Consider the following 20,711-nt stretch of genomic DNA (forward strand, 5'->3'; position numbering starts at 1 on the left):
GAGCAGAACGAACTCCGTCGGACGGTGCGCCCGTGTGAAAGGGGCCATAGAATCAAAAGTAGAGGTGACTGCCCCACCCTCCCAAAGGGGTCAGTGATTGCAAGGGAGTAAGAGCCGGTTCACACTACCATGACCAGAAAGTCGCCCCATGAAGGAGTGACTTTTTAGCGCAACTTTGAAGAGACTTTTGAAGAGACTTGGAAGAGACTTGGAAGAGACTTTGGAGAGACTTTGGAGAGACTTTGGAGAGATTTAAATGATAGACAACTTTGTCTGTGGGGAATGCCTGGGTAATCTTTTTCTTCTTCCTGGAAAGTCTGATCACAGTCGCTTGAAAATAGATAAGGATCCAACTTCGAGGTGACTCCCATTGAAGTCTATGTGCACAAGTCGGATAGAGGTCGCCTTGAAGTAGTACAGGAACCTTTTCTGAAGTCGGAGCGACTTCATTAGTGCATATTAAGACGGCTCTCATTCATTTTCATTGAATTTGTAATGACAAGCGACTTGGGGCGAGGGTGCACAAGACGCGTCCCAAGTCGGAGTAGTGTGAATCGGCTCTAAGAGGTGCACGTTGCACTATGTGGATAAATAAATCCGCGCTAAGGATATCAAGGGATTGTAACAATATATGCACAAATAAGCTGCAGCCTCCCTTAAACTATAGCCAAAGGCTATAAAGAGATAAATAAAATGGAAGGTGATGGCGCTGCTTATTTAATAAAGTGCAAATAAATATAAGATGCTAAAGTATAAATATGATTGAGGAATAAGTTAATAGATAAAAGCTGCGGAGGTGAAAAACCAAGTAAAAAGATCAAACGTATAGTGTTATAAGGGATATAAATTAATCTAAAAATAAATTTAAATATATAAAAATATTCCAAAGGTATATGAGAGAAACAACCACCAGAGGGCGTAATAAATGGCAAAGTGTGACAATAAATATGCTTGTGTATATGCCAAAATAAAATAAACAATGTGAATATATGACAATGCTAAATAAATAAATAAAATATATACAAGGTGTATATTCCACAAGTGATAATATAAATAATAGTGAATAGGTAAGTAAATAAATAGGTGATAAATGTGCGGGAAACTATTAAGCACGGGATGGGTGTGCAAAACAACAGCTGATATACAGTGCAACAAAAGTGATATCAATAAATATATCAAGGTGAGTCAAAGATAAATGTGCCAAAAATAATTTTTTATATATAAATATGCAGGTGAATGTAAAAGTGCGGGAAGTCTATTTGTGCAACGTGCAAAAAAATCCAAAAAATTAGTCCATAAAATAATGGTGATAGCAAAAAATATATAGGTGTACTGGATATCTTACGGTGACCCCCAAGGTGGGTGACTGGTGAGTGGCTAAGTGGCCCCTGGTAAAAAGACCTACTCACCAGATGTACCCACCCCACACAGGGGTATAGAGCGGGTACTGAAGAGGTATCTTATGAGCCTGGATCTGTGTAGTAGTTCCCTTCCTAGGGTAGATGTGTTATGGAGTCCGGAGTGTCCTGAGTGGGGTCCGGTGGTGAATTGTGGTATCCAAAATCTCGTGGGTAAATCAAGTGTGGCCACTCAAGGGTATATGGATGGAGGAAAAAAAGGAGCTCGATAGTGTATTATCGTTAAGCTAGAAAGTTTATTGTAAATTACAGCAGCAAAATGGGTACTCACATATACAATGTGGGAAAACAGCGAGGTATCAGCGTCCCGGAACGCAATGCGTTCCAACCAGAGACCGGAACCGGAAGTGACGTGACGGCGCTGTACGCGTTTCGTCATGTGACGTCTTCTGCAGCGTCCTATCACTTCCAGCGTAGGCCCTTTTGTACATGGTGGTTGCTAGGCAACAAAGTAGGCGGAAATCAACAAAGGAAGAATGATGCCGTGGGTCGTAGTATAGGGAACAGGGCGTAAGATAATCTTAGCCAAATAGAAATCAGATGGTAAGTATAAATAGCAAAAACCCAGGCTAACCATTGTTGAATACTATTAAATGAATATAAAATATAACAATATAAGAAATGTAATGTTCCGTGCCTAATAATTGAACCACCGTGTATACATACAGGGAAGGATATCTCGTACATGTTATTACAATATATACAACAATACTTTATTAACAAATAAGATTAAGAATATGTTAAAATAAAAAAGTATTAGATTAAAATATATTACGCCATCTGGTGGATAGAGTAAATAAATGAAGTACATTTGGTTTAAGAACGTAGACATTGCGCCATCTAGTGGATAAATTGTTAATTGTATAAACTATTCATTTGATATAAAAAGTATATATACGATGTAAAGGTTATTAATGTTGTTACCATGAGTTTGTTAGTATGTGATTACTATCAGTATGTACCAATTTATGGAAAACATGATAGATAAAATATATAATTAAGGAGGACATCTGATTTGATATATGCTATATTGTAAAAACCATTATGGATAAAATTAGCATCAATATAAATTATTGTGTAGAAACCTTATTGAATAAGATTTTATGATTAAAAAATATTATGAATAAAAAATATATAATAATATTTTATAGGAGGATAGTACATCTAATGTGTGGAAAAATATATGTCTATTGATTATTAGAAGGATGTATCAAAATATATATAGAAAGATGTATATAAAAATAAAAAATATATATATATATAAAAATTAAGAAATGGAAGGTGAGATGACAATAGTGTGTATCGAACATTAGAATCCAGTATAATATATTAAGTTTAATACATATGAATATGAATACATACAGTGTAAGAATGTAATAAATGTGAATATAAAAATTAATAAATGGGAAGTGATATAGTAAAAAATAGTAAACAATAAAAATATGTGATTATAAAATATATTGTGATGATAGGATGGATAATATATTCATATATAAAAATTGATAGGAAAAGGATTAAAAATTAGAAATAAAACAGTTGAGGTCTATATCTAGGTTTAATCCCCTAGGCTGGAGTGTATTAAGCCGATATATCCAGCTGGTTTCATTTTTGGAAATTTTAATTCTTTTATTTTCACCTCTCCAGTGTCCTGTAATAGAGTCAATTCCAACAAATGTAAGTCCCCTGGGATCCTTGTTGTGTGCCTCTGCAAAGTGCCTAGAGAGGCTATGTTTCGGGAATCCATTTCTTATGTTCTTGATGTGTTCTCTAATACGCACGAAAAGAGGTCTGGTGGTCCTACCGACATACTGAAGTCGGCATGGACACTCTACCAGGTAGGTCACATGGGTGGTCTGACATGTAATTAGTTTGTTAATCTTGAATTCCTCTCCACTCCATCTGGATTTAAAATATAACGTCTTTCTGGGTTGTTTATTCGTTGATTTGCAAGGTAAACATCTATTGCATCGAATAAACCCTTTTAAATCAGGAAACAGTTTCACTGGTTTGGGGGGATCAATAGCATTATGTACCAATTGATTGCGTAGATTAGGGGCTCTCCTATAGATAAACCTCGGTTGTCTAGGGAGTAATTTGGACAAGGTCTTGTCGGATTTTAGGATAGGCCAATATTTTTTCATAATCTTCTCTGTTTGTCTGAAATTTTGATGGAATCCCGTAATAAAAGCTAGCTCATTAGATTTTTTGTTGGGGACATTTTTCTTTTGTAGGAGTTCTTCCCTATTGATATTTAATGTTTTATCTCTTGTCATAATTAACTTTTGTCTGTCATAACCCTTTTCCTCAAATCTTGTTATTAGAACATCCGTTTGTGATATATAATCTTCCACATTGTCACAATTTCTCCTGATCCTGACAAATTGGCTCTTTGGGATTCCTTCTTTCCATACAGGATGGTGACAGCTGTTAGTAGGTATGTATCCATTCCTATCTGTAGGTTTAAAATAGGTCCTACTTTTCAGTATATTATTGTCTTTAAAAATATTAAGATCCAAATAATTTATTTGATTAAAACTCCAGTCTCCTGTGAACTTAATGCCATATGGATTCTCATTCATTTTTAAAAAGAAATTATTCAAAGATTCTTCAGTCCCTTCCCATAAAATGATAATATCGTCTATATATCTTCGGTAGAATGTTAATTCTGGTATATCCTGAGTGTAAATCATCTTTTCCTCTAACATGTCCATAAATAGGTTCGCTACGCTAGGTGCGTAGCGGGCTCCCATTGCAACTCCCTTTGTTTGTAGGAAATATTCATTTTTATGCCAAAAGAAGTTGCTACTCATGGTGAGTTTTAAACCATCCAGGATATATTTTATTTGTGTTTGTTTTAACTTGCTACGTTCGTGTAAGGCAATATCTACCGCTTTTAATCCATCACTTTGTTTGATGCTGGTATAAAGGGAATTAGCATCTATTGTAGCCAAGATACATCCTTCTGGTAATTGTACTTCTTTGAGTGCTTTAATCAACTCTGAACTATCTTTAAGGTAAGATTTCCCCATCTTTACAGCTGGTTGTAGGTATCCATCCAGATATTCGCCCAATCTAGAAAACAAGGAGTCCACCCCACTCACAATGGGTCTCCCCGGGGGTTTGACAGGGTCCTTATGTATTTTAGGCAAATAGTACAATACTGGGATCTTACTTGAATCAGGTATCAGGTATTGTGCTTCCTTTTTATCCAATATTCCTATTTCTTTGCCTTTGTTGATGAATTCTTTAAGTTTCTTCCTATATATCTTGGTTGGATTCCTTTTCAGTTTTTCATAGGTGCCTTCCACTCTTAATAGATTGTTCATTTCTTCTTCGTAGTCATTTTTGTTCAGAATTACTAATCCCCCTCCTTTATCTGCGGGTCGAATAATAATTCCTTTTCTGTCTTCTAGTTGTTTGATTGCAGATTTAACCTGATTGTACTTTTTATGTGGTTTTTTAATCTTCCTCAGGTCCTCCTCCACCATTTTCTTGAATGCGCTAATACATTCACCTCCAGGTACTTTTGGATTAAAAATTGAGTTATTTCTGAGACCTGAGTGTACAAAATTGGGGTCAGGAATAGTGGGTGTGTGTCCTTTTAGTTTAAAAAATTTCTTAATATTCAGTTTTCTTAAAAATTTATGAAGATCAATAAAAATTTCAAAGGGGTCCGCATCTTTGGTGGGGGCGAATTTAAGGCCAAGATCTAAAAGCTGAAGTTCGTCATCGTTAAAAACTATATCCGTGAGGTTAAAAATACCTTGCCCTAAAATTCTCGCCTTCGTTTTCTTCCTCCCACCTCTCTTACCCCTCTTACGTCTTCTTCTTCCCAATAATGGTTTTGTTGATTGGGTCTCATGTATCCTCCTGGGGGTGGTGGTCCCCTCCATTGATTCTGGTAGTCTCCTCCTCTGTATGTATTGGGTCTTCTGTCTTCGTGATAATTGTGGTTCCATCTCGTCTGTTGGTCTTGTGGTCCTCTCCATCTCGTTCCTCCTTGTGGCCTGTACCATCCTTGTTGTCTGTAAGAGGGTGGTGGTCTTCTTTGGTGGCCTCCACGGAAAAAATCCCTTTGCATATTGTAGTTCGGTCTATCCCTATAATCTCTGCCTGGAGTATATGTATCCATCCTGGCTAACGGAGAAAATCTGTTATGCATAGGTAAATTAAAATTTCTGTGATTGGGTGTATCATTCCTATTAAAATCTCTGGGTGGTGTACGTGGTCTTTCTTGTACTCTGGGTTGATTCCTGGGTTGATTCCTACTCCAGCTCCTAGGACCCCACAAGTTTTCACCTTTAGACCCAATAGAGACATAGAAGACACCATACCTACTACCCAAGAAAATAGACTCATACCACCCAGGAATCAACCCAGAGTACAAGAAAGACCACGTACACCACCCAGAGATTTTAATAGGAATGATACACCCAATCACAGAAATTTTAATTTACCTATGCATAACAGATTTTCTCCGTTAGCCAGGATGGATACATATACTCCAGGCAGAGATTATAGGGATAGACCGAACTACAATATGCAAAGGGATTTTTTCCGTGGAGGCCACCAAAGAAGACCACCACCCTCTTACAGACAACAAGGATGGTACAGGCCACAAGGAGGAACGAGATGGAGAGGACCACAAGACCAACAGACGAGATGGAACCACAATTATCACGAAGACAGAAGACCCAATACATACAGAGGAGGAGACTACCAGAATCAATGGAGGGGACCACCACCCCCAGGAGGATACATGAGACCCAATCAACAAAACCATTATTGGGAAGAAGAAGACGTAAGAGGGGTAAGAGAGGTGGGAGGAAGAAAACGAAGGCGAGAATTTTAGGGCAAGGTATTTTTAACCTCACGGATATAGTTTTTAACGATGACGAACTTCAGCTTTTAGATCTTGGCCTTAAATTCGCCCCCACCAAAGATGCGGACCCCTTTGAAATTTTTATTGATCTTCATAAATTTTTAAGAAAACTGAATATTAAGAAATTTTTTAAACTAAAAGGACACACACCCACTATTCCTGACCCCAATTTTGTACACTCAGGTCTCAGAAATAACTCAATTTTTAATCCAAAAGTACCTGGAGGTGAATGTATTAGCGCATTCAAGAAAATGGTGGAGGAGGACCTGAGGAAGATTAAAAAACCACATAAAAAGTACAATCAGGTTAAATCTGCAATCAAACAACTAGAAGACAGAAAAGGAATTATTATTCGACCCGCAGATAAAGGAGGGGGATTAGTAATTCTGAACAAAAATGACTACGAAGAAGAAATGAACAATCTATTAAGAGTGGAAGGCACCTATGAAAAACTGAAAAGGAATCCAACCAAGATATATAGGAAGAAACTTAAAGAATTCATCAACAAAGGCAAAGAAATAGGAATATTGGATAAAAAGGAAGCACAATACCTGATACCTGATTCAAGTAAGATCCCAGTATTGTACTATTTGCCTAAAATACATAAGGACCCTGTCAAACCCCCGGGGAGACCCATTGTGAGTGGGGTGGACTCCTTGTTTTCTAGATTGGGCGAATATCTGGATGGATACCTACAACCAGCTGTAAAGATGGGGAAATCTTACCTTAAAGATAGTTCAGAGTTGATTAAAGCACTCAAAGAAGTACAATTACCAGAAGGATGTATCTTGGCTACAATAGATGCTAATTCCCTTTATACCAGCATCAAACAAAGTGATGGATTAAAAGCGGTAGATATTGCCTTACACGAACGTAGCAAGTTAAAACAAACACAAATAAAATATATCCTGGATGGTTTAAAACTCACCATGAGTAGCAACTTCTTTTGGCATAAAAATGAATATTTCCTACAAACAAAGGGAGTTGCAATGGGAGCCCGCTACGCACCTAGCGTAGCGAACCTATTTATGGACATGTTAGAGGAAAAGATGATTTACACTCAGGATATACCAGAATTAACATTCTACCGAAGATATATAGACGATATTATCATTTTATGGGAAGGGACTGAAGAATCTTTGAATAATTTCTTTTTAAAAATGAATGAGAATCCATATGGCATTAAGTTCACAGGAGACTGGAGTTTTAATCAAATAAATTATTTGGATCTTAATATTTTTAAAGACAATAATATACTGAAAAGTAGGACCTATTTTAAACCTACAGATAGGAATGGATACATACCTACTAACAGCTGTCACCATCCTGTATGGAAAGAAGGAATCCCAAAGAGCCAATTTGTCAGGATCAGGAGAAATTGTGACAATGTGGAAGATTATATATCACAAACGGATGTTCTAATAACAAGATTTGAGGAAAAGGGTTATGACAGACAAAAGTTAATTATGACAAGAGATAAAACATTAAATATCAATAGGGAAGAACTCCTACAAAAGAAAAATGTCCCCAACAAAAAATCTAATGAGCTAGCTTTTATTACGGGATTCCATCAAAATTTCAGACAAACAGAGAAGATTATGAAAAAATATTGGCCTATCCTAAAATCCGACAAGACCTTGTCCAAATTACTCCCTAGACAACCGAGGTTTATCTATAGGAGAGCCCCTAATCTACGCAATCAATTGGTACATAATGCTATTGATCCCCCCAAACCAGTGAAACTGTTTCCTGATTTAAAAGGGTTTATTCGATGCAATAGATGTTTACCTTGCAAATCAACGAATAAACAACCCAGAAAGACGTTATATTTTAAATCCAGATGGAGTGGAGAGGAATTCAAGATTAACAAACTAATTACATGTCAGACCACCCATGTGACCTACCTGGTAGAGTGTCCATGCCGACTTCAGTATGTCGGTAGGACCACCAGACCTCTTTTCGTGCGTATTAGAGAACACATCAAGAACATAAGAAATGGATTCCCGAAACATAGCCTCTCTAGGCACTTTGCAGAGGCACACAACAAGGATCCCAGGGGACTTACATTTGTTGGAATTGACTCTATTACAGGACACTGGAGAGGTGAAAATAAAAGAATTAAAATTTCCAAAAATGAAACCAGCTGGATATATCGGCTTAATACACTCCAGCCTAGGGGATTAAACCTAGATATAGACCTCAACTGTTTTATTTCTAATTTTTAATCCTTTTCCTATCAATTTTTATATATGAATATATTATCCATCCTATCATCACAATATATTTTATAATCACATATTTTTATTGTTTACTATTTTTTACTATATCACTTCCCATTTATTAATTTTTATATTCACATTTATTACATTCTTACACTGTATGTATTCATATTCATATGTATTAAACTTAATATATTATACTGGATTCTAATGTTCGATACACACTATTGTCATCTCACCTTCCATTTCTTAATTTTTATATATATATATATTTTTTATTTTTATATACATCTTTCTATATATATTTTGATACATCCTTCTAATAATCAATAGACATATATTTTTCCACACATTAGATGTACTATCCTCCTATAAAATATTATTATATATTTTTTATTCATAATATTTTTTAATCATAAAATCTTATTCAATAAGGTTTCTACACAATAATTTATATTGATGCTAATTTTATCCATAATGGTTTTTACAATATAGCATATATCAAATCAGATGTCCTCCTTAATTATATATTTTATCTATCATGTTTTCCATAAATTGGTACATACTGATAGTAATCACATACTAACAAACTCATGGTAACAACATTAATAACCTTTACATCGTATATATACTTTTTATATCAAATGAATAGTTTATACAATTAACAATTTATCCACTAGATGGCGCAATGTCTACGTTCTTAAACCAAATGTACTTCATTTATTTACTCTATCCACCAGATGGCGTAATATATTTTAATCTAATACTTTTTTATTTTAACATATTCTTAATCTTATTTGTTAATAAAGTATTGTTGTATATATTGTAATAACATGTACGAGATATCCTTCCCTGTATGTATACACGGTGGTTCAATTATTAGGCACGGAACATTACATTTCTTATATTGTTATATTTTATATTCATTTAATAGTATTCAACAATGGTTAGCCTGGGTTTTTGCTATTTATACTTACCATCTGATTTCTATTTGGCTAAGATTATCTTACGCCCTGTTCCCTATACTACGACCCACGGCATCATTCTTCCTTTGTTGATTTCCGCCTACTTTGTTGCCTAGCAACCACCATGTACAAAAGGGCCTACGCTGGAAGTGATAGGACGCTGCAGAAGACGTCACATGACGAAACGCGTACAGCGCCGTCACGTCACTTCCGGTTCCGGTCTCTGGTTGGAACGCATTGCGTTCCGGGACGCTGATACCTCGCTGTTTTCCCACATTGTATATGTGAGTACCCATTTTGCTGCTGTAATTTACAATAAACTTTCTAGCTTAACGATAATACACTATCGAGCTCCTTTTTTTCCTCCATCCATATACCCTTGAGTGGCCACACTTGATTTACCCACGAGATTTTGGATACCACAATTCACCACCGGACCCCACTCAGGACACTCCGGACTCCATAACACATCTACCCTAGGAAGGGAACTACTACACAGATCCAGGCTCATAAGATACCTCTTCAGTACCCGCTCTATACCCCTGTGTGGGGTGGGTACATCTGGTGAGTAGGTCTTTTTACCAGGGGCCACTTAGCCACTCACCAGTCACCCACCTTGGGGGTCACCGTAAGATATCCAGTACACCTATATATTTTTTGCTATCACCATTATTTTATGGACTAATTTTTTGGATTTTTTTGCACGTTGCACAAATAGACTTCCCGCACTTTTACATTCACCTGCATATTTATATATAAAAAATTATTTTTGGCACATTTATCTTTGACTCACCTTGATATATTTATTGATATCACTTTTGTTGCACTGTATATCAGCTGTTGTTTTGCACACCCATCCCGTGCTTAATAGTTTCCCGCACATTTATCACCTATTTATTTACTTACCTATTCACTATTATTTATATTATCACTTGTGGAATATACACCTTGTATATATTTTATTTATTTATTTAGCATTGTCATATATTCACATTGTTTATTTTATTTTGGCATATACACAAGCATATTTATTGTCACACTTTGCCATTTATTACGCCCTCTGGTGGTTGTTTCTCTCATATACCTTTGGAATATTTTTATATATTTAAATTTATTTTTAGATTAATTTATATCCCTTATAACACTATACGTTTGATCTTTTTACTTGGTTTTTCACCTCCGCAGCTTTTATCTATTAACTTATTCCTCAATCATATTTATACTTTAGCATCTTATATTTATTTGCACTTTATTAAATAAGCAGCGCCATCACCTTCCATTTTAGCACGTTGCACTATATTGTCTAAACGCAAGACAGATTGAGGCACCAGCCTGAGAGAGAAAGACAGTCTGGGGCAGACGGAGCAGCTGGGATGCTGCAGTAAAAACACAGAGCTGAGGTACAGAGGGCGTGCACAAGAACTGGATGTGTTTAATGGTCAAAAAAGATCAAAACTACTAAGTGGAGCAGTAGAGCTGCATAGAGAGCATCGAGGCTGAGTGTTGTTTTTCCTTATTGTATTAATCGTGAGAGCCCCCTGTGTAGGAAGTTATCCATGTGAACTTTTGCGTTACTTTTAAATAAAAGTCGGCAGAAAAAGCCTTAAAATGTACTTCTGACATGGAGTAAACTCACTGTTTGGCACTACCAATGAGCTACAAAATCCCCAACTTGTCACAGCTATATGAGAACTTCAAAGTCATACATAAGTTGTTAATAAGCTCTGTAACCCCATAACCCAAGTACTTGAAATGCTCCTTTTTCACACTTAACACTCAATAGCAGCTAGTCTACCAAATGCTATATAGCCTCTCTGACCTGTCGGGGGTGCTCAGCTCTCCCTGCTGTTTGGTAGATGTTCTTCAGGGGTTGGAGAATTTCTGTTCCTCCAAAGCTGGCATCCATTTCATTCACTTTCTTCACTGCCTCCTCCATGTATTGCTGTGTGTACTCCACACTCTTCCTGCAGGACATTATTTAACAAGGTCATATTATAAAGGTATACAATTTTTTTTTCTCTACTTACTATAAAATACATTTCTTGGAGTTTATTAAGGGATACAGGAATTTAGGTGCTGTTGGGTTATACTGCTGACTACAGGAGAAATTGGACATGGGTAAACCAAACAAATGTAGGCCAGCCAAGTATAACCTACTCCCTTGATGTTGTTGAAAAGCAGTACTGACAGTGTGACTATAGACACAGTGTGGTGGGACCTGTGTCCCTCAATAAATTCCAAGAACTGGATTTTAGGGTAAGTACAAAAATCCCATTTTCTCTCATTCATTGAGAGACACAGGAATTTAGAAACTGTTGAGAAGTCCAAAAGCAGCCCAACTGAGGGGTGGAGAACAGCAACAAAACACTAGTAGACCTACATTAAAACTACAAAACTAGAGAGTGCCTGTAGCTCAAAGAGCAGCTTAAAGGACATTATGGCTGAAGCTGCCATCAGACGAGGCCTGAATGTCCACCTGAAAAACGCATGAACCGAAGACCAGGTGGCAGTCTTACAAATTTAGGAAAAAGTGTTCTGTTGCAGAAAAGCCACTTACTGATCTGGTAGTGTCTGGTCTGGGAGTGTGCCCTGACATAATGGTGGAAGCTGATCCTTAGGAATATAAGGTTGAATGAAGATCTGTCTAAGCCACCTGGAAATGGTTGTGTAGGAGGCAGGTTCCCCTTTATGGGGACCATCGGGAATGACAAAGAGAAAGTCAGTCTTCCTAATGGAAGCAGTGGCTGGGAGGTAGACAGGTAAAGCTCAAACAACATCCAGGCAATGGAATGAGATCTCTTTCTGATAAATTGAAGGCACAAATGCACAACATCCTGAAAGATCTGGTCCTCACAATTAGCTGTTTCTTGTGTGGTAGCAGAAAGGGTTCTTTTAGTTCAAAAGGTGATTTTTTTGAATAGGAAGCTATCGATCTTTGGAACAAGATTGCAAGCACAAAGATGTGTCCCTTGATGGTACTCAGGGCTACATGCTAATCTGGGACATTTGTAGAAACACCAGGATACGCCCGAGAAGAGTTTCTTGCCTAGCGAAGTAATCTTTCCATGGGTGATTATAGACCTTGCAGGAAGCAGACTTTCTAGTTTTAAGTCTCATGGGGATCACTGAAATGCCTATGTCTTTCAGAACCTGGGTTTTAACATTAATGCCCCTAGCCATGAGGGAGAGTAGTAAATGGGTCCTTGAGACAGAAGATCCCAATGACCTGGGAGAGCCCACAGAGCATCGGCCAGGAGTGTGATCGGGCCAGAGTACCACATCCACCTAGGTTAGTCCAGAGCTATGAGGATCACTGTAATGTCCACCTGTGGAGCAGATGAGGAAAGAGTTTTAGGTGGAGAAAGGCATAGATGAGAGATTGTACTGATTACACAGAGCCACAAGAGAATCCACTGCTTCCACCAGAAGATCCTTGTACCTAAAGACAAGCCTGTCCAATTTGTTGAACCTAGAGGTCAAGATGTCCACTTCTGCCATTTTCTACCTGTGACTCAGGTCCAGGAAGACTTTGGGTCCAGATGCTGCTGGCCTAGGTAGTCTGCCTACCAAATCTCAATGTCTGTAATGTACATAGCGTAAAAGTCTGGATTGTGGAGTCCTGCCCAGGACACAATCATTTTAATCTTTCTTGTCCCTGCAAGACGTTTGGTTGCTCCCTGATGATTGATGTTTGCCACTCTTGTGGCTTTGACCAACTGAATCCTGATACTATGGCCCTCCAGTTGGAGTTTCCAGCACTGCAAGGACAGACAGGTCACCCAAGCTTCCAGTATGTTTATATGGGGGTCTACGTCCCCTGCATCAACAAAGTGTCAGAACCCCTTCCCTGCCTAATAGGCTGGTATCCATTGTGAGGATCTTCCATGAAACTAGAAGGAAGGACTTCTCCTATTCAAGAGCAGTATTACAGAGCCACTAGGCCAGGGACAACCCGGTCTTTGGTAACATACAGATGTGTCTGTCCACAATGTCAGGATATTGTATGTAGGGATCCAGAGTGCAACTGGGCAAATGGGACTGCTTCTAAGTAGGCTACAATCAGCACAAGATAGTAATAAAGAAATATGACCAGCGCTACGGACTAGATGTTTGGGAGAGAAATATATTAGATAGAGGTGTAAGCTGCCCCAATCAGACCTTGGGTGTAAGGTGCAAGTGTTATAAAAGAAGTGTGAAGATTGGTGGTGGCGCTACCTCTGAAATAAAAAATGCCCCTTGTGAAGTGTAAGGGGAAGTATACTGGTAGACAATAACCCACAAATGGTGCAATATCTAAAAATAATAATAAATGGATAACAAAGATATATTCAAATCAAACAATACATGCGAAGAAAATGTATATATATATATATAAACCGATGTTGTGACAAAAGACCCACAACCGAAGATATGTGAGTGATTTCCAAATGAATGTGCCACTTGATCTGTATCAGCGTGAGTGAAAAAAATAAAATAAAATAAAAAAAGTGGATAAGTGAAATTCCACGAGTGGCCACTAGGTGGCGCAAATAGCTTGGTACAACCTGTATGTGGATGTATGGAGATGTTCCTTTTCGAGATGAACGAGCAGTCAGAGAAGTCAGCGGCGGGTGCCCTGAGTGCTCACATGAAAGGAAAAATACCCCATGGTGAATAATAGTAACATACAGTTGTAAATAAGCGGCGTAGTAGACTCACTCGTACAGTAGATCAGGATCAGAATAGTCGTGTTCGCCGGGAGGCTTCCGCGTTCCACGGCCGACAACCGGAAGTGACGTTTGACGTCGGAGACTCCGCCCTACGCGTTTCGTCACAATGACGTCAACTGGAGCGGCGTCAACATAGCGTACTCCCGGAATATTTATAGCCGCCCGTATCCAGGTAACGGAGGGGACGGAACAAACACCGCCATCTTGCTACTCCCTCTCCGGAAGCCATATTACTCAGCCACTAGCTTCATTATGGATGTGCAGGGGAACGGCCATACTTCATCATATCTGATCTCATTAATTTGTCCGAGTGTGCTACGAGCCTTTAGCTTACTAAAAACATAACTTTATTGTGATCATATAAAACATGCTAAAAAAGCCCGGATTATAAAAAATAAGTGAAGAATAGATAAAAGAATATACATAAAAAAGAGGGCCATATCTACGTATATATCATACAAAGAATAAAAATATATATAAGTGTGAAGAAAAATTGTGAGATATATATACATAAATATATATAAAAACTAAAAAATACAAAATATAAAATATAAGAGAGTGTGTATACAGAAATCCTCGAACTATACAGGACAGGTCTTATGCAGTCTATGTAAACACGCAAGGGGCATCAAAAGTGAGGATGGTTCAGTGCGGATAAAAACTATATCATTTTGTGATACCTGTGCAGAGGATTCAGGACATGGAAAAGTATGTGCATATATATGTGTCAATGTTACTGGGTGAGGAGGAAAAACAAAAGAGGGTGGTACACACCAATGTGTCAGCGATCAATGATGCTGGATGAGAAGGTCAGGTGCCATGAAAAAAGGAAAAAAAGCAAAAAAAAGGACGGAAAGTCCACATGTATATCCAAAGGTGGATACTGATGTGAAAGGAAATTGTAATAGATACATGAAAAAGAATACGTACAGTGCGGAGCAAAAAAAAAATTTTTTTAAAAAAAATATATAAACTTATTTTGTGAGACTGATAAGCTAAAAGAAGTAAAAAATATATATAGTATAAAATTAAATATAAAAAGGTAATTCATACAACTGTATCAAGGAGGGCATGGGAGGAAAAACAGAAATGTATTTGAAAAAAATATTCAAAAAATATATATTCAAAAAAATATATTCAAAAAAATGCTATATTCAAAAGAATGTGAGGATGGAGCACTAAATTGTGTACTTTTGGATTGCAAAAAAAGAGGGATTCCATAGATGCTGGATGAGAAGGGTAGTTCAAAACATACCTGTGTGTAAAAAATTCTTAAACCGGTATGTTTTACGGTTAAGGTAAACAACTGATAGAAAGCCACAAATCATTGGTAAAAACGTCTAATGGTAAAAAAGACTGGTTTTTAAGAGCTTTCTAAATAAGACTATATAAAAGGACTGGTTATATATAAAAAAGTAAAAAAATATATTTTTATAAAATATCCTTTTAAATGTTTAAAAAGTATATAAAAATTGTATAAAAAAGGGAGGATAAAAGAGTTGGATGTTTATGTATCCGTAATAAAGCAGTTCAGGTCTATGTCAGTATTTAGTCCTTCGGGCCGGAGAGATCTCATCAAGTAAATCCACTTGGTTTCATTGCGTGAAACCATTCTGCGTTTATTACTACCTCTCCAATCGTCTTTGATCTTGTCTATCCCATAGAATATAAGGCCCGAGGGATCTTGACCATGTGCCTCTTTAAAGTGCCTGGAAAGGGTGTGTTTCTCAAACCCCTTTCTAATGTTTTTGACATGTTCGCGTATCCTGACGTACAACTGTCGGGTAGTTCTTCCGATGTACTGTAAGTGACATGGGCACTCAATGACATATGTCACATAGGAGCTGGTGCACGTGATGGTATCTTTTATCCTGAACAACTCTCCTGTGGTGCTAGAAGTAAAGTTGGTGATCTTCCTCGGCTGTTTTTTATTCGTTTTACACGGTAGGCATTTCTTGCATCTAAAAAAGCCATTAAGGCTAGTCGGAAGAGTGATCCGTTTTGGAGGGTTAATCACATTTTTCACCAGTTTGTCTCTTAGAGTTGGGGCTCTTCTGTATATAAAGGTAGGTTTCTTTGGTAGAATTTTCTTAAGTGTCTTGTCTGCTGCAAGGATGGGCCAATGTTTTTTAATTATTCTCTCCACCTCTTTATGCTGTCTGTTAAAACCGGTGATGAAGGCAAATTCATAGTCGTTCTTCTTTTCTTTTTTATCTTTATCCCTAATGAGTTCCTCCCTATTCATATCTCTCACTATTTCCTTAAGGTTTCTCATTTCCTTCTTGTTGTATCCCTTCTCAATAAATCTCTCTATAAGGAGATCTGCTTGTATGTCATAATCCCGGGCATTACTACAGTTCCTACGTATACGTAACAACTGTCCTTTGGGGATATTCCCCAGCCATTTAGGATGGTGGCAGCTCCTCTTTGGTATGTAGCCGTTCTTATCGGTCTTTTTAAAAAATGTCTTACTGAAAATACTTCCATCCTGTTTGAACAGCTCTAGGTCCAGATAGGATATTGTTTGTTTGTCCCAGTTGCCTGTGAACGATAATCCATATCTGTTTCCACTAATTTCGTCAAAGAAAGTCTGTAAACTTTCAGCATCCCCTCGCCAAATCAGGATAATATCATCTATATATCTCTTATAGTATTGCAAGTTGGGTCTTTCTACACTAAAAATCTGTTCTTCCTCCCATTTCTGCATAAAAATATTTGCAACACTAGGTGCATATTTGGCTCCCATCGCGACGCCCTTGGTTTGTTCGTAATACTTCCCCTTATACCAAAAATAATTGGAATTCATGGCCATTTGCAGGCCCTCAAGAATAAAGTGCATCTGTGCTTGTCTGAGGTCAGTGTATTTGTGCAGCGCCCATTCAACACTGTCTAACCCATCACTCTGTATGATGTTAGTATATAGGGAATTTACATCAATAGTTACCAGAAGGTCTTCTTCTGTGACAGTTAAATTTTTAATTTCATTTAGTAATTGTTTACTATCCCTAAGGTATGATCTCCCCTTGGGGACCAGGGGCTGCAAGAATTTATCTAAATACTCCCCTAGACGTGAGTGCACTGAATTAATGCCACTCACTATGGGGCGTCCTGGGGGCTTTTTTTCATCTTTGTGAATCTTGGGTAAAAAATATATAACAGGAGTTCTTGCTTCTTCCAACTGGAGATATTCCGCTTCCTTACTGTTTAAAATGCCCATCCTCTTTCCTTTTTCAATAAAATCCTTTAAAACTTTTTGTAGTCTCATCTTAGGGTTTCCACGAAGTTTCTTGTACGTGTCTTCTGCGCTTAATAGCCTTTCCAACTCCTCCTCATATTCTTTTTGGTTTAAAATGACTAAACCACCCCCTTTGTCAGCGGGTCTGATGACAATCCCCTTCTTTTTTTCAAGTTTTCTTATTGTGTCCCAAAAATTCTTCTCTTTCCTCCTCTCAATTTTCAAGTTCCTAATTTCATCCTCTACCATTCGTTTGAACACTTCCAGATTTTCGTTTTGTGGATTTTTGGGATTGAAGGTCGATTTATTTTTTAAAATAGTGTGTTTAAATTTGGTGGGTGCTGGGGGGGTGGTTTTGTTTTTCTTGATCTCAAAGAATTTCTTTATGTTAATCTTTCTGATATATTTTTGAAGATCGATATAGGCTTCAAACTTGTCCAAATTCTTATCAGGGGCATATTTTAGGCCTAAATCCAAGATTTTTAATTCCTCCTCATCAAACGTTATTCCACTGAGATTGAATATTCCTTTTCCTAGTAAACCCTTCTTCTTTTTCTTTGTCCCTCCTCGTTTTCCCCTTGGTTTTCGTTTCTTCCGTATTCGAAGTACCTCGGTGGTTCTTCCCTCCTGTTGGAATTGAACCCTTCTGGTCTCCATGTTTCTCCTTGATATCCTTGGGGTCTTGGACCTCTCTGTTCCCCCCTCCATGGAGTGTGTCGGCCATTGGGTGGCCCCTGGTATCCTCTTTGTGCTCCCCATTGTCCTTCTCGTCTCCAAGGTTGTTGCCACCCATGGTTCCTCCCACGGTCCTGTTGCCATCCATTTTTGTCTTCCTTGTTCCTGTTGCCATCCGTGGTTCCTCCAGTCGTTGTAATGTCTTGGTGGGGCCCCTCCTCTCGGGGGCCTTCCCCGGTTGCCCCTTGGAAAAAAATTTTCCATCTCTGGGGGGGCCTTGATCCTCGTATCGGACTTCTGGACGGTAACTTAGCGGGGCAAATCTATTGGATGTGCTAACACGGGCTTGGTTTGTTCCTGGAGTTCTATTTGCTCTGGTATTGGTGTGTGTGTTGGACCTAGAGTTAGACGTTGATGGTTCTGGTTCCCAGTCTGTATCCATATTATCTTCAATTTCGGTTCCTGGAGTCCTGGGTGTCCTGGGGGTGCCTATTTCCAACCAGGGATCGTTCTCATCATCTCCTATTTCAGAGGGGTCCCTGGATGTTAAATCAATGGGATCCACACTGCTGCCTTGTCCATTGGATGAACTCTATAATGGACAAGGCAGCAGTGTGGATCCCATTGATTTAACATCCAGGGACCCCTCTGAAATAGGAGATGATGAGAACGATCCCTGGTTGGAAATAGGCACCCCCAGGACACCCAGGACTCCAGGAACCGAAATTGAAGATAATATGGATACAGACTGGGAACCAGAACCATCAACGTCTAACTCTAGGTCCAACACACACACCAATACCAGAGCAAATAGAACTCCAGGAACAAACCAAGCCCGTGTTAGCACATCCAATAGATTTGCCCCGCTAAGTTACCGTCCAGAAGTCCGATACGAGGATCAAGGCCCCCCCAGAGATGGAAATTTTTTTCCAAGGGGCAACCGGGGAAGGCCCCCGAGAGGAGGGGCCCCACCAAGACATTACAACGACTGGAGGAACCACGGATGGCAACAGGAACAAGGAAGACAAAATGGATGGCAACAGGACCGTGGGAGGAACCATGGGTGGCAACAACCTTGGAGACGAGAAGGACAATGGGGAGCACAAAGAGGATACCAGGGGCCACCCAATGGCCGACACACTCCATGGAGGGGGGAACAGAGAGGTCCAAGACCCCAAGGATATCAAGGAGAAACATGGAGACCAGAAGGGTTCAATTCCAACAGGAGGGAAGAACCACCGAGGTACTTCGAATACGGAAGAAACGAAAACCAAGGGGAAAACGAGGAGGGACAAAGAAAAAGAAGAAGGGTTTACTAGGAAAAGGAATATTCAATCTCAGTGGAATAACGTTTGATGAGGAGGAATTAAAAATCTTGGATTTAGGCCTAAAATATGCCCCTGATAAGAATTTGGACAAGTTTGAAGCCTATATCGATCTTCAAAAATATATCAGAAAGATTAACATAAAGAAATTCTTTGAGATCAAGAAAAACAAAACCACCCCCCCAGCACCCACCAAATTTAAACACACTATTTTAAAAAATAAATCGACCTTCAATCCCAAAAATCCACAAAACGAAAATTTGGAAGTGTTCAAACGAATGGTAGAGGATGAAATTAGGAACTTGAAAATTGAGAGGAGGAAAGAGAAGAATATTTGGGACACAATAAGAAAACTTGAAAAAAAGAAGGGGATTGTCATCAGACCCGCTGACAAAGGGGGTGGTTTAGTCATTTTAAACCAAAAAGAATATGAGGAGGAGTTGGAAAGGCTATTAAGCGCAGAAGACACGTACAAGAAACTTCGTGGAAACCCTAAGATGAGACTACAAAAAGTTTTAAAGGATTTTATTGAAAAAGGAAAGAGGATGGGCATTTTAAACAGTAAGGAAGCGGAATATCTCCAGTTGGAAGAAGCAAGAACTCCTGTTATATATTTTTTACCCAAGATTCACAAAGATGAAAAAAAGCCCCCAGGACGCCCCATAGTGAGTGGCATTAATTCAGTGCACTCACGTCTAGGGGAGTATTTAGATAAATTCTTGCAGCCCCTGGTCCCCAAGGGGAGATCATACCTTAGGGATAGTAAACAATTACTAAATGAAATTAAAAATTTAACTGTCACAGAAGAAGACCTTCTGGTAACTATTGATGTAAATTCCCTATATACTAACATCATACAGAGTGATGGGTTAGACAGTGTTGAATGGGCGCTGCACAAATACACTGACCTCAGACAAGCACAGATGCACTTTATTCTTGAGGGCCTGCAAATGGCCATGAATTCCAATTATTTTTGGTATAAGGGGAAGTATTACGAACAAACCAAGGGCGTCGCGATGGGAGCCAAATATGCACCTAGTGTTGCAAATATTTTTATGCAGAAATGGGAGGAAGAACAGATTTTTAGTGTAGAAAGACCCAACTTGCAATACTATAAGAGATATATAGATGATATTATCCTGATTTGGCGAGGGGATGCTGAAAGTTTACAGACTTTCTTTGACGAAATTAGTGGAAACAGATATGGATTATCGTTCACAGGCAACTGGGACAAACAAACAATATCCTATCTGGACCTAGAGCTGTTCAAACAGGATGGAAGT

General features: G+C 38.4%; 1 protein-coding gene across 1 annotated transcript in view; it reads right to left on the minus strand.

Moving 5' to 3' along the window:
* LOC309550053 (von Willebrand factor A domain-containing protein 5A-like) overlaps positions 1-20,711 on the minus strand; it is a 220,099-nt gene that overhangs the window by 119,619 nt on the left and 79,769 nt on the right. The window contains exon 8 of the mRNA XM_082250520.1: positions 11,304-11,448. Coding sequence (XP_082106646.1) covers positions 11,304-11,448 — 145 coding nt within the window. The remainder of the gene's footprint in view (positions 1-11,303; positions 11,449-20,711) is intronic.

The sequence above is a fragment of the Pelophylax lessonae genome (assembly GCF_965119305.1).
Source record: "Pelophylax lessonae genome assembly, chromosome: 1".
Taxonomy (NCBI): Eukaryota; Metazoa; Chordata; class Amphibia; order Anura; family Ranidae; genus Pelophylax; species Pelophylax lessonae.